This window comes from Artemia sp. Qi Xiang Cuo, chromosome 9, assembly GCF_049724085.1.
Source record: "Artemia sp. Qi Xiang Cuo chromosome 9, ASM4972408v1, whole genome shotgun sequence".
NCBI lineage: Eukaryota > Metazoa > Arthropoda > Branchiopoda > Anostraca > Artemiidae > Artemia > Artemia sp. Qi Xiang Cuo.
The window spans coordinates 21658933-21674562 of NC_142802.1; the positions used below are offsets into that span (position 1 = coordinate 21658933).

The 15630-nt window shown below is 33.2% G+C and overlaps 1 protein-coding gene across 1 annotated transcript in view; it reads left to right on the plus strand.

Moving 5' to 3' along the window:
- Nucleotides 1–15630, plus strand: part of LOC148948443 (uncharacterized) — a 63901-nt gene that overhangs the window by 36042 nt on the left and 12229 nt on the right. The window contains exons 4-6 of the mRNA XM_089094369.1: nucleotides 1020–1300; nucleotides 8265–9252; nucleotides 13494–13648. Coding sequence (XP_088950495.1) covers nucleotides 1020–1300; nucleotides 8265–9252; nucleotides 13494–13648 — 1424 coding nt within the window. The remainder of the gene's footprint in view (nucleotides 1–1019; nucleotides 1301–8264; nucleotides 9253–13493; nucleotides 13649–15630) is intronic.

Below are 15630 nucleotides of genomic sequence, written 5' to 3' on the forward strand. Positions count from 1 at the left end.
TTTTTTCTATGAAAGAAACCAAATTAGCTATTTTCGTAATTCTTAGCAAATAAAAAAAATCAGAATTAGTAAAAACAGGCATGTGGTTTAAGTTCAAGTTTTTACCTCGTTTTTGCTTTTAAATGTCTACCAAATTAAGAAAAGAAGTATTTTCTAATGGAAGTTAAGAGCGAAGTTGGAGCTTGAAACGAACAGAATTATTGGTTTGCAGTTTGTGTAACATCTATCTATAAAACTGGTTCAAATAAACTGACTCGTGATATTTCCCTATATTCATAGAATTCTAAAAAGCTAGCTCTTTAGTGAAAATACAGAAACTGACACACAAAAAAAAACAGTCGTTTGGTTTAAAACGCGGATTTAAAACTCAAGCAAGATCAGATTTCAGTAAATCGCTAGTTTTACAGAATTTTACTTTTACAGACTAGTTTAACACTACTTTTTACAAAAAAAAAGAGAGACAGTAAGACGACACGTATGGCATGGCACTATCAACATAGTTTCGACCATTATTCGACGTTGGTACGCCATATACACCTGTCAAGGCCAATTGAAAAAAAGAAAAGGGGCACAAACACAGGAATTTAGGAAAAAATTTTAGCTGTCAGGTGCGAAACTGGAAATGCAGGTCAAACACATTATTACTTCAGAGCGACTCGAAATTCAATTCTGTGGCTATTTAATGTACGTATAATGAAATTAAAAGCCGACATATTCACACACAGTATAGCGAGTCTCAGGTTAATAATATTAGAAAAGGGTCTAAACTGGTCCCTGTGTTTTTTCACAGTGTCATGTGCCATGTAGACTATGTTATGTCTGTGTGTCTGTGATTGTTGAGTTTCTAGTAGTGTCTTAGTCTGAACATGAGTGAAGAAAATAAACCTGACGAATAACATTTTTCATAACGTTATATTAGGTCCTAAAAGTTAAAATATCAGTTAAGGTAAGTATAAAAATAGTTGATGCTGCTGGGGAAGCTTTTAAATAATCCATAGTTGATTTCTTCCTAATTTTAGCACCACGAAAGCTTCGAGAAAACATCCGAGAACTGAAAACCTTGAGAAGTCAGTTCAAAGAACTAAAAGTATCGACACAAATGCTACGAACTGAGGTCGAAGTGTACCAAAATATATCTACTCAGCTGAGACGTTTTCTACCGTCGATAACGAAATCTGAGCTAAATCAACCAATTGAATACGTCTATGAATTACTTTCTATGGTGGAGGATCTGACTGAAAAAAGAAGAATTATTGAAGAACATGAATCGGCGAAGAATGGAACCACGAAATTGAAAAGGGTACTTAGTGCTTTCATTATTTCCAGTCTGGCACATACACAGAGAAGGGTCTACGGACTACCCTTTTCAGATATCATTCTTTTCTTGATTTTTTACTGGGATGTTCTCATAAACCACCTGCTTTTTGCTGTTTATATGAATTTGCCCCTCCCCCTTCTGAGTAATTTCCAGATTACCTGTCTACTCCTATTGGCTCATATTGAGACAAATAAATTTTTTTTTTTTTACGACAGAAAATTTGAGGTAGGATTTTTTTTTTCGATAGATATTTTGGCTGTTCTTATCCAATGGTATCAAAGCCAAATTAAAAACCTGACAAAATAATTTGAGCCCACTTGATTGTTTGGTTTAATCAGTTTTTAATGATTTAGCTTTTGAATAGTGTTTATGTAAAGAAATTGTAGAAAATTAAAGAAATTACGAAGGAAATAGAAAATAATTCCCTAGCCTTTAACATGGGTAGAGTAGCAGTTGAAGAATATCAGTATCAAAGACAAAATAGCTTTGCATAGAGGAATTGACAAATTAGTAAGCCTATAATGATATAACAATGAACCGTAGCGTCAATTAATAATTATAATTACTAATTAATAACTAGCAATAAGTATTAATAAAATATTTATTTATTTTATGTCTCTTATCTCAGTGATCTGTAGCACAGGCAGGAACGTACATGGGGGAAGCCTCGGGGCCCAGGCTCGCCTAAAATCCTATTTTTCAAATACCTGGGCACTTCATATTCAAATTGTTTTTTCGTACATTTGTACTTCAACTGTATAATGAAACATTTTTTTTTTTTTTTTTAGTTCATCTCAACTGCTATAGGTACATAGTATTGGTAATAATCAGAGTGCCTTAAGGCAGTCTCCATCTTTGCTACTTGTCCCTTTCTTCTGTATTTCTTATTCAACTTACCCGTTATTACCCGGTCACGTTATTCCAATTTACCCGGTTTTCGTTATTGCTCCCCCCCCCCCTCCCTCACGAAAAACAAAAAATTATGTGTACGTGCCTGAGCGCAGATACGTTTGAACTAAATTTTATGTGGCGTAACTGTCTTTCCGTCTATGTATGATATGATATTTCATAATATGTTTATGTACTAATGTCACTACGGTTTAGATGAATTATTGGAGAGTAAAAGCGCATTACGAACTGTCAATGAACCTATCAAATGAATCAATAAGTTTATTCATATTAAACACATTATTTTATTATAACATTTTCTAACAAATTATTATATTAATAAAATTATATTACATACAATATTATATATATTGTAATATTATATGTTATAATTATTATATTATTTACGGATTATGTAATGATAAAACAAATTATTTTATAGCTCGATAAAATTCGAGCTATAGCTTGTATTTGATGCTTCTAATAATGCATTTGCAGCTTCTAATAATGCATTTACTGTTATCTCAAACTTTTTATAGTTGAAGTCATCCGAACCTTTGTTACTTTTGATGCTATTGTATCATATCATTATGATCACTTTTAAAGTGCCACTGGCCACGGAGAGGCAATTTTCCTCTAAGTTGTGTAACTTTGTTATTTTAATATTTGCCAAAAGTTTGAGAGATATAGAGGACTAGCGCGGGATCAAATAACATGCTACTGCAATAATACCGACAACGCTGTCAGTGAGCCTTTAAGGAGGTTTTGAAAAAAGTATAAAACTGCATATATAATTCAGGAAAGGGTGAAGGACAGTTGAATTAGCTCAGTGTTGCAGTTTCCCTTTTTTAATCCGTATCATTTTAGAATTGAATCTTGTCTAGAAAAAGTTAACTCTTTCGCCCAGAAGGTACGGGGAAAATATCTCATTAGGTTAGGTGGCTTTTCCCCAAGATTTAACACCAATTATAAAGTCACTTGTTATTTTCTTTCTCTGCCCCTTACAATTAGGTAATGACTTGCTTTCCTCCGAGGCAGTAATTTACTAATTCTCTTCAGAAAATGAATCTGAATTGTACCGCTTTACTTTAATTGTATTTTTCCATCTCGGATGATATTGATCTCGAGCCTTGCTTCTCTAAACAGGATTTTAAACCATTCCTGGAACAGCAATTTAATAAGTTACATATTACCTACCGAAGACTATAAATAACTTTTTTTTTCATTAATAATTACCAATGTATAATATAGAAGACACGTTTCTTTGGAAAGGGGGAGGGGTGTTGGAATGGGCGAGGAATAATATAACTGAAGGTACATTTTTTGGCAAACTCATTCCTGGCAAAGGCACATCCAGTGAAATTTTTAACATAATTGACAATTTTCTAATGAGAAATGCATATTGTGGAAAGATTGCGTGTGGCTTTGTATAGACGGCGCAAAGTCAGAACACAAAACTGGCCTTCTAGCACTGTTTAAAATGAAAACAACCGATGCTCTCAGGACGCATTTTGTGCTCCAAAGAGCAGCTTTCGTATCAAAATATGTAAGTGAGAAACTGAAAGACGTTTTTTACAAAAGTAACGAAAGCTATCAACTACATAAAAAATAGTCTATTAAAAGTTAGATTACTTACAAAGCTGTGTGACGATGTGGGAGTCACTTACACCTTTGCACGTTTTACCCTTTTTGTACTAATGTGGAGAAAGCTGGTTATCTCAAGTTAGCAATTCAGAATCAAAGCGATTCAGAGGAAACATGGAACTCAAAGCGGAAATTGCAATTTGTATCAAAGGAAATCAAAGTGAGGACTCAATATGTTTAGAAATGGTAATTTAATTATTAAACTGAACATTTTGGCGGATATTTTAGGAATATTAAGTTTTTGGATACTTGTATATTATCCCGACCACACTCAAGAAGTGAAGTTAAATTGATCATAATGAAATATACCAAAATCTATACATATTTACAGAAATATACGAAATATACAAAATTATGGAAACTACAACAGAGAATTATGGAAAGCAGGCAACCCAGATCGCATTGTGTGAAATACCGAACCTAACCAACTCTAGGCTATATATTAAATATACCAAAATGTAACTACGTAGTAGGTAATCTCAATCCAGCTAAGCTAATTATAACCGAATGTAGACAGAGAAACCAGTTTTACTTAGATCAAGAAATTGAGCGTGGTCGGGATAATAGACAAGTCCGGTTTTTTGGTATGTTGGGGCCACAAATGCATCAATTGGTTCAAAAAGATGGTGTGAAAGCAGTCATAAGAAAATGAAGCTATGAAAGGCAAATTTGGGGAAAAAATAAGTTTGACATGTTTGCGCTTTTAAATTTATGCGCCCAAGATAACATAAAAGCAAACAAAATTTTACTTGTTGTACACTTGGATGCTTTGTTAATTTATTTCTCGAATTATTTTGAAGATCTCAAATTTACAAAATACGCGTGATTGCAATATAGAGCAACCAACGTTCTATAGTGAACCAAGTTCAGAAAAATTAACAGTTAGGGTACGCGTTAGTGAAGAATATTATACTGTAATAATAGCATAGTCAAACCATGGTAGCACTTGTAAAGAATCTCATGGCTCAAAGCTGTTCCTACTTTTTACTGGTTCAAATTTTCACACAGAAGAGCCAATCATGTTGAATCGAAATTTTCTTTTTTGTTGCTCGCTTGAAAGTTCCCACTGAAGATTTTAAAACCAAACAGTTTTTTTAAGGCAGGGTTGTTTGCCGCTCCAAAAATTAGGAATAATTTGATTGGCTCATGAAAGTACATCACACACGTGAAATGAATATCGGCTATAAGCATGGAATTGTAGGAGAGGAATCTCATTTTCTTTTCGGAGTCTGAAAGCATTCATAAGAAATTCATAAGATCTCGGTGTCAAAATATCGTATTTGTTTGGCTGTAGAAAAGGAGCTTCGTGAAATCATTGGTTCATTGAGACCGAGATTTGACAAACTTTAGGATAATTATAGGCAAGCACATCCATTTCATTATAAAACAATAATACAAAATTGTTATTCGTTTTCTCTGTTTGTAAGAGTTTGTTTTAATAAATTTCGTTGTGCTAAACACTTCTGTGTGTGTATTATTTTACAAAATGGGAGGGAGGCACCGAATGATCCAACATTTTTAAGGGAGCCGTTGTAAAATAAAGTTCAGAAACCACTGGTCTAGGGGGTAAATCCCCTTTTTACATTCTTCTGTGACAAAAACTCGGAAAATTTTGGGCCTAAAATATGTATTGGGGCTTCAACTGCCCCCCCCCCCTAAAAAGATCCAATGATTTGCCTTCTAATAGTTAGTGAGTAACTATGTAATATTGTATAACCTTTATTATTACTGTAGCAACGTTATGTAATAACCATACGTGGTGTACGGATTGTATACATATTTAGGAACAAATGCGTCAACGCGAGGAAGTATGGCCTCTTGAAATTGGGATTCTATGTAAATAGCTTTTTTCTGTCCGAATGATCTCTATCACGACTGGTCTAAGGCCACTGGCTTAATACGATCCCGGAAAAAAAGTCAAATTGGGTCCGTGATAATCCATCTCGGATGGTTTATGACTTATGAGCACTCTATATTTTATATCATGGGTTCCACCTGTACAAATACGCTATACTCTGAATTCTGTGGATGCTTTCCCTTTTTATCCAAAATTTATGCCTTGAATAATGGCTTTAAATTAAACTAATTTTGCATATTAGGACTCAAAATTAGAAGTAGTATGGTTTTGGGTTGACACAGGGTTCCTCCTTACTTACCGACCAGTGCTATGGACGATTTGACTTATCATGGCAAATGACATCTTTTAGCAGTAAGGAATTACACATATAGAATAAAAATATCCTTAAGAGATGCCTAAAATCTATATGAGTAACCTTATTTTCGCCATATTTTGATTTCCATAGACTCGTTCATTATTTTTAAATTCAGTCCAAAATTTGTAATTGATGGCATAAGATGCATTCTACCCATAAAGAAAAAATGGTTGGTGATGCGCCTTAAGACGTTTAATCTAGCTTTATTTGGTGTCAAGTAGTCAAAGTATTTTGATCTGGGGTTAACTATGGTTAGTTTTCAACTATATTTTGAATCATTCTTCAATATTCTGATTTTCAAAATCATGTATAGTAGAACACGATTGACAGAAAAAACCTGAAATTTGAGCCCTATAATCTTATACACTCTTTCCCAAGGAAATTTCGTCGAGCTCTCATTCTGTTTTCAACGCTCTCTTTTTAACACTATATTTGCGCCCCATGTGTTTATATTTTCAAATATTTATGCATATAATTTTATTGACAGTTTGAATGTTTTTTAACATTACGGAACGCCTTAGAATTCGTAGGTAATTCTACAGATGTTGTAAAGTTTTACTGGCCTCACCATTATGGGTAACAAATGCTTAAATCTTTAAGAAATAGAGAGAATTTTGGTGATACTGAAAATAAATGAAGTATTGATAAGTTCCCAAAAGCATAGAAAATGTTTGCATTGAATTGAGTTTTTATCTAAATAGCATTGGTTTTGTTTTATTTTTATTATATTTTTATTCCTAGGTTGTATTTTTGTTTGTATAATATGTAATTTTTTCCTTAAAGTTTATGTTTTCTGCTCAAATTTTGGGTACATTATTTTTCTGCAGTTCATCGGTTTTAATGTTTCATCGTAATGCAGGAATTTGGCTGTCATTTAATTGCTGAAATTCTTCTTTATACGTCTACTGAATAGCATTTTTCAACTCGATCTTTTTTTACATTTAGAATTTCATGAAAAAGCATGAAAACATACTAAATACAAAAATTTTCATTTTTTTTCAAGCCATTTCATATCATTCTCTAAGAAAAAATTAAAATAATATGGGAATTCTGGCTTGTTGAGTGGTATATCTAAAGCAAGGACACCGAAGGACATAAGAATCTTGTCCTTTCAGTCAAGAATACAGTCGTAGAGTTTTCGCAGAATCTTTTGTTTCGGAAGGGAAATAAACCTTAGATAAGTTTTTCTTCTTAAAATTTACATTACATAATAAAGATAATTTCTTAAACCACATTGGCCTGACATCACATAAAGAAAGAAAAACGAGCAAAAATGGGGTTTTTATAGGCCAAATGACGATACTGAAAAAACAAAGCGATTTTCAGTATCGTCATTTGGCCTATAAAAACCCCATTTTTGCTCGTTTTTCTTTCTTTATGACATTACATAATTGGCAAAATTTCTTTTTCATAATTTGATTTTACATGTTTTCCATTGATCGTATGCGTTCTTTCTTTTTCTTTATTTACTCCTCTACCATCATTTGTGTGTATTTTTTTGTAAAGAGGTTCAAAATAATTATAAAAATTTTTTTATAGTTTGATTTACATCTTTTCTATTGATAGTATGCGTTCTTTCTTTTTCCTTATTTACTCCTCAAACCATCATTTGTGTGTATTTTTTTTGTAAAGAGGTTCAAAATGCTTATAACAATATTTTCATAATTTGATTTTACATGTTTTCTATTGATCGTATGCGTTCTTTCTTTTTCTTTATTTCTCCTCTACCATCATTTGTGTCTATTTTTTTTTTGTAAAGAGGTTCAAAATAGTTATTACAAAATTTTCATAATTTGATTTTACATCTTTTCTATTGATCGTATGCGTTCTTTCTTTTTCTTTATTTACTCCTCTTCCATCATTTGTGTCTATTTTTTTTTGTAAAGAGGTTCAAAATAGTTATTACAAAATTTTCATAATTTGATTTTACATCTTTTCTATTGATCGTATGCGTTCTTTCTTTTTCTTTATTTCTCCTCTACCATCATTTGTGTCTATTTTTTTTTTGTAAAGAGGTTCAAAATAGTTATTACAAAATTTTCATAATTTGATTTTACATCTTTTCTATTGATCGTATGCGTTCTTTCTTTTTCTTTATTTACTCCTCTTCCATCATTTGTGTGTATTTTTTTTTGTAAAGAGGTTCAAAATATTTGTAACATAATTAATTAAAAATTAAATGATTTAAATTTAATTTTTAGGTTACAATTGAAAATGAAAGTCACAAAGTTGATGGTGATATCAGTAAGGGTAAATCAAGCAATGAACAAATCAGTGGTTTATTAAAGGACTATAGGATTGTATTAAATAAGGTAAAAGTGCAGAGCAATCACTTACAGAAAGCACTCCAGAATCACGACTTTGAGGAGTTAGAAAAATCAGCTGGCAAAACAGAGACGTTAAATAGATTAGAAATAAAGTTAAAGAAGGCTAATTGTACAATAAAGGACTTGCAAGAAAAGGGTATATTGATGAAAGACAGCTTGGTGAGAAAAGAGGCGAGACTATCAGAGAAGGATAATGAGATTTCTCGCCTTGGATTTGTTATTAAAGAAAAGGAATTCGCTCTGAAGGAGTATACTTTGAGAGTTACCGAGCTGGAAACAGAAAAACAGAGTTTACAGAATCTGATTGAGAACTTGAAAGCTTCCAGTGAATTAGGTGAAAGACGTAACCTTGTTTGGAAAAACACGGAAAAAGAGAATTTTGAATTGAAAAAGGAAGTGGAAGAACTTCAAATAAGGGTTGAAAAAGCCAACTCTCTCGTGATGTCTCTCCAGAAAGAGATTGACAGTTATAAGTTTATAGTGGCGAAAATGGAAAATTCAAAAGATTTACAAAGTAAAGTGAAAAGCTTAGAGAAATTGCTAGAAGAGTTATCAACTGAAAAGGATTTTATACTAAATCAGCTGGATCAGAAACATCAGGAAATTACAACAAAGAATGCAACTATCGAAACTCTTCGAAATGAAGTAGGTCAAAGGAATGACCAACTAAATCACATTCGAAGTCAGCTAGAAAATGCGGAAGAATGCATTACTGATTTTGAATCAACGCATCAGAATTTTATGGAGACTGGTGATCAATGTGATGAAAATTGTCTTGCAGATACGGCTCTGGGTAGACCAGCTAGTTTTCTGATTGGCGCTAAAGGGAGTATCAGCTCGAAGTGCGGAACAACTTTAAAAGGTAAGTCTGGTAAGTTTAGGAGTAATCGAGTAAGTTTGATCAGTCCATATATTTCAGCTTGAAAGTAGGTTATGTTGAAATTTCGTAATTATGACACTTGACAAAATATGGATATCTCTTCGTTAATTTTTAATTATATCGAGTAATTTTGAACGTCAGTTCCTTTGTTTCTCGAGTTTGTAGATAATATAATCGGATTAACTCATGAGACTCTGATCAGAGCAGGGTATGAGTTATCATTCATACGATCATTTTGAGTATGATTGTTAAGATGCTTATATGCAATCCCCCCTCCATCCTGAAAACTCTTAACCTATCCTCAGTGGCTTTAAATTATCTAAAAAAAACTTTTCTATCTGATCCATGAGTTCATGATATTGTTAATACTTCTCTGCTTTTTGATTTCTGTTTTTTCATTTATCATATTTTCTCTTCTTTATTTCATAGATCATATTGTTAAGAACAGAAAAGTCATTTCTTTCGGTTTTCAATCTCTGAATTATCTCAACATTTATTCAAATCACGCTTACGGTGCGATTTTACGAAGATGTATACCCTGTGCAACATTAATTAATGTTACCCTGTCATCAACTTTCATGTAAGGTAATGTAAATCTTCGAGACTTCATATGAAGGGAATCATGACTACAGGAACTTTATTTTTTCATTTTTGTCAAGCAAAAATTGCCGAATCTCACAGATGAACCCTCCCCTGAAATGCGGTTTGAAACTCCCATGCATAAAAAAAAAAAAACGGTGCAAGGTTCACTCTTGTTTTGTCTATTGACTTTTCTCCTTAAAATAGCTTCACTGATACCCCTACCTCTAAGACTTGGACGTGTGTCTATCAGTTCATAGGACGAAGTACGTCAGGTTATATTTTATTGTAATAATGTCTATTCCTTATTTTGTACTTTGGCGTTCGATATAAGAAATTTATTAATTTGTAAAGCAAAATATGTTCTTTGGTGAGGAATAAGAGCCTAAAGCTAAGTACTTGAATCACTTTCTTCTCATGTAGCCCAAATAATGATATGATGAAGTTCATACCTTTACACAGAGGGACTAGAAAGTGGGTAACTCCCTCCCCCCACCTGCGATATTGATCCGAAGGATCCTCTTTTACAAACGAATTGAAAAGTAACGGCCTAAAAAATGTGATTTCTTATGTTCCGACGCTCCTTCTTCCCCTAAGAAAGAGTATAGCATCCGCTTCCCGAGTGGTTAGTAGACATGGTGTGGTTGTAGACATATGGAGAAGTTGTAGGTTGTAGACAGTGGTTGTAGACAGTGGTTGTAGACATATGGAGAAGTTGTAGGTTGTAGACAGTGGTTGTAGACATATGGAGAAGTTGTAGGTTGTAGACAGTGGTTGTAGACATACGGAGAAGTTGTAGGTTGTAGACAGTGGTTGTAGACAGTGGTTGTAGACATATGGAGAAGTAACTGTTTAAAAACGAACATGGTTGATTAAAATTTAACAATTTTGTACTGGGCATTGTCACTCTTCTCTACTTGTCTCTAGGTTTTTGAAATAATATTAATTAAAAAAACTTTTTGCACAAAAAAAGTTTTTCAACAAAAAGTAAAGAACTCCATCAAACCAAAAATGAACGAAAATATAATCAAACAATCTACCAAGCATACAACTACCACAATCAGTACCAATAAACAAATGAAACCCAAAACGAACAAAAATAAATCAAACAGTTCGTGGTAACGAACTGTAAGTAAGGAGCGACCAGGCTCAATAGTAACTGAAACTCTAAAAAACAGGATTTTGAAGCCAATAGATACGTCAAAAGAATCAGATTTTTATGCTGATTTCAAATATATGTTTCATCAAGGTTAACCTTACCCATCAAAAGCTACGCGCCTGAGAATATTTGCCTTATTTTTGTAAAAAGGGGGAAACAACCTTTAAGAGTAATATAACTTTAACGGGGCTCAAACCATCAAATTCAGCGTATTAAAGAATCCTACTACAGAAGTTTCAAGCTCTTCTCTGTAAAAATGTGAAATTCTGTATTTTTGCCAGATGAAAGATCATGGGTGCGTTTTTATTTGTTTTTTTTTTTGTTTGTTTGTTTGTTTTTGATTTTCCCAGGGGTGATCGCATTCATCCAGTAATCTTAGAATATTGTGAGAGAGTTCATTCGAGTGGCAATTAAACGCTCTGCAACCCTTTTAAGCGACCAAAAAAATTGGAGGGCAACTTGGCCTCCTTCAGTAGTCATTTTTTTCTCGAAGTCTGCCAGTCAAAATTTTTAAGTGGCCAATTTGCTCAAAATAGTAAAAAATCTAACCAATATGTCTTTGAAGATGACTTGCTTCCCCGCTGGTCCCGGGGGAAGAGCTGCGAGTTGTAAACTTGGCCCATTGTTTACATATAGTATCGGTTATTGGGAAGTATGCCGGTGTTTTCAGGAGGAATTATTCTCCAGTGGGGGGTCGGGGTCGGAGTAGGGGTTACGAGGGAGGATCTTTCCATGGAGGACATTTCCCTGGGAGAAGGAACATTCTTATGAAGGGGGCGCCAGATTTCCCAGCATTATTTAAAAAAAGATCAGAAATTAAATAAAAAAACAAGTTTTTTTCAACTGAAAATAACGAGCAACATTAAAACTTAAAACAAACAGAAATTACGTATATGAGAGGGTTCGCCCCCTAGTCAATACCTCGCTCTTTGCGCTAAAGTTTTTTAGTACTTTCAAAAGAGCTATTTATTCTAATTAACCGGCCTTTGTGATTCAGGGGCTTGTGATTCGAACAAAATTCGAACTTTAGCGTAAAGAGCGAGGTATTGACTAGGGAGCGAACTCCCTAATATACGTAATCAAAACACACGAATATGGAAATTCGTTACGTAAGTTAACTTGTAAGTTACGTCAGAACAAAATTTCGAGAAAGCCAATTAGCCAAAAAAGGAAAATTGATATGCGAATCATGTACGGTGAGTCAAAATCAAAGCTGCATTAATTCAAAAATGTTCAGAAATTAACTAAAAAAACAAGTTTTTTTTATTGAAAGTAAGGAGCGACATTAAAACTGAAAACGAACAGAAATTATTCCGTATATGAAAGGGGTGTCCCCTCCTCAACGCCTCGCTCTTTACGCTAAAGTTTGATTATTGTTTCACAACGATATAGTTGTGAGACAGTAGTCAAACTTTAGCGTAAAGAGCGAGGCGTTGAGGAGGGGACAGCCCCTTTCATATACGGAATAATTTCTGTTCGTTTCAAGTTTTAATGTCGCTCCTTACTTTCAGTTAAAAAAACGTGTTTTTTTTTTAGTTAGATAACGAGTCAAACTCAAAACGAGCAGAAATTAATACGAGTAGGGTTCAAAACCCCTATGATTTGTAAAACGCAGAATAGAATTTGTGCTCTACTAAAAATAAAATTCAAATGAATTAACTGGAAAAAAATGTGCATCGCCAGTTTAATATAAATGTACTGATATTTATTCCTTAAAATCTTAATTAATTTTTGATTTCTTAGTTATAAAAATGAAAACATTTAGACGAATTTCTTCAGCAAAGCACAAATTTTATTCTGACTTTTAGAAATCATAATTAATGTTGTTAATTATATCCAAAAAATGGCAACATCAGCTTAATAGCTACCCCTGGAATGGGATGAAAAAAAAATACACTAATATGATAAAACAAGATAACCAGCCAGAGGGGTGCCTTTGAAGGGGGTGGACGACCCCCTCCTCTTAGATATTGTTTTGTATTTTAATTTTTTTAAACCAAAGAAATCTAAAATATCTTCCCCCTGGCTTTGAAAATATCTCTTTTTTCATATTCCTCTAAGAAAATACAAAAATAAATATTAGCTGGAGACCCTATTCTTAATGAGTAGCCGTTTATTTCAGTTGGTAATTCTTTAATTGCTGAGGTAAGTGTTATATCCTTAAGTAATCAATCAAGTCTCAGATCGTGTTGTGGAGACATTACTGTTTTTAATGATTTTTTTTCCATATAATTGTGAGTTATTGAGAGGAAAAATTCATGAAAATCTAGGAGGACGAAGAATTTTTTATGCAGATACAAAAAAAAATACTTTTCAAAATCTAAATTGGACAATTTTTTCGTTTGCTGTTTTCAAGGAAAATACTGCACAAAATTAATTTTTGAAATCTCGGTGGGGGGGAATTCCCCCCTATCAATTGGTGCCCTGTGTTATTGATGGTTTGTTTAGCTGATTTTGGTTTAATATTTTCTTTTTGTTGGTCAAGATCATCAGTCAGCGATCCAAGAACCATCAAGTCATTCAACATTGTCAGCGTATGAAGATGTCCTGGAAAACAAAGAAAAAGTTGTCCGTCAGCTATCGGAAGTTTCTGAACTTTCAGAGGCAACATTGGATGATATACAAGATATTACAAGCCTTGTAAGACCCCTTAATTTACTTGTTCCTTATTCATCAGAATATACTTCTCATAAACTCTAGTCTCAGTTGACAGTCATATCTCTGGTTTTGGTTTGACGAACTTATATATAAGGGTTAAAGACCCGAAGTTTTAGAAAAAATCAAATTAAAAAAAAATCCAAAATTGTAACACTGATCGTGGAAAATGTATGTATATTAGGAAATTTTGCACTTTGATGATGTCACTTATTCCGAATTGACTCCAACTGAAATATTAATGTTTCCTGATTTGCTCCGTATTATTATGTGACATCTGCCTCTCCTTTAGGTTTCGTTTAAAATTGTGACTTCCCAACACGTAGAATTTTGTGCCCCCCACCTCCCCCCCCCCCCGTCCAAAAATAAATTTGAATGTGTATTTGTTGAAGATTTTCACCTTCCTATCTCTGTTTATGTAATGCTCGCTTATAGTTATTAATTTTAAAAAACAAAGTTTTTCTGAGGGAAATAAAGAGCTAAGTTGAAACTTAAAACGGACAAAAATTATTACTTCATAGCCTATCTAATATATATCAATAAAACTAGTACAAATAAACAAACTAATTATGTTTCCCTGTACTTTTAGGATTATAGAAAACTAGCGCTTTACTAAAAACACGAAGGTCAAGTATAAAAAACAGGAATATTGATTTGGGAGTCAAAAGTGTGTAACTTTCAGTATACAATCAAAATCATCTTAAAAAAATAAGCGTAAAATTAAACATTTTTTTTAATACCTGCGAAGTGATTGAATAGCATACAGAATTATTGGATTGATTTATCAGGTAGCATTTTGGTCTCTCTAGCTATAATACCAATAGTAATAATTTATTTATAACCTACTTTTATACAAAACAAGCGGAGTAAGTACACTAAAAAGGAAGAAAAATCAAATACACAGAAACAAAGATAACTTAAACCTTAATCACTGACAAAAACACATGGATAATATTATAGTTTGGGCCTAGGGACCCAAAGGCATGTCTTGTTAAATTATTACTAAGCAATTCAAACGATTGGATAATGTCGGTAGCACCATACTTCTCAATAATGCGTCTATTACGATATGAAGTGGGGAAGTACATTAAAAAATTGCAATATCTAAAATAAGCGATACGGATCTGGCGCAAATCATTCTTATTCAATAACGAATACATTCCACTTAAAAACAAGACAGAATGATCAGAATATGTGGAATACATTTTAGCTAAAGCTCGGCGTGATATTTTCCACGGTTAGGTACAATTTTTGCATATCCGATCTTCAACTTTTTTTTAACATCTCTCAGAACTTGAAGTCGCAAAAAAGTGAGTGTAGAACAAATACTAATTCCTAACCATCGTAAACTCGTAACATTGCAAATTACTGAGGATCTACAGGACAAATTATGAGTTGATGATTTGTGATTGAAAACTAAATATTCGCATTTGTCAACATTCAAAAACAGACCAACATCCCAAAACATCATAGAAGTACGTTGCACAGATAAGGCCAAAATAGAATCGGTTCGGCTTAAAACTAGCAGGTCGTCCGCTTAAGTAATATAAGACACATCAGATAAATTATAAAAATACGAAGGCTTGATTCCTAATAACACATTATGAATGCAAGCATTAAATAGATAAGGTGATGGCACTCCAACCTGTCGTACTCCAGATTGAACTGGTATATTACCGCAGTACCCTGTACCAGATTTTAAACGAAGAAACGAATTGCTATACCAAAATTTTAGTACATGTGTGACAGAAGGGTTCACTCCAAACTCTGACAAAGAATGGCACATTTGGGCATGGCAAATACTATTGAAGGCTTTAGACACATCCAAAGCGAAAATATGTAATTCATAACCTTTAGACTGGGCATCATAAAGAGTTGAACCTAAGACCTTATGCGCATGTTGGCACCCAATACGGGGGTAATATACAGTCTTAGTGAGTAATATACAGTCTTAAATTGTAAGAAAT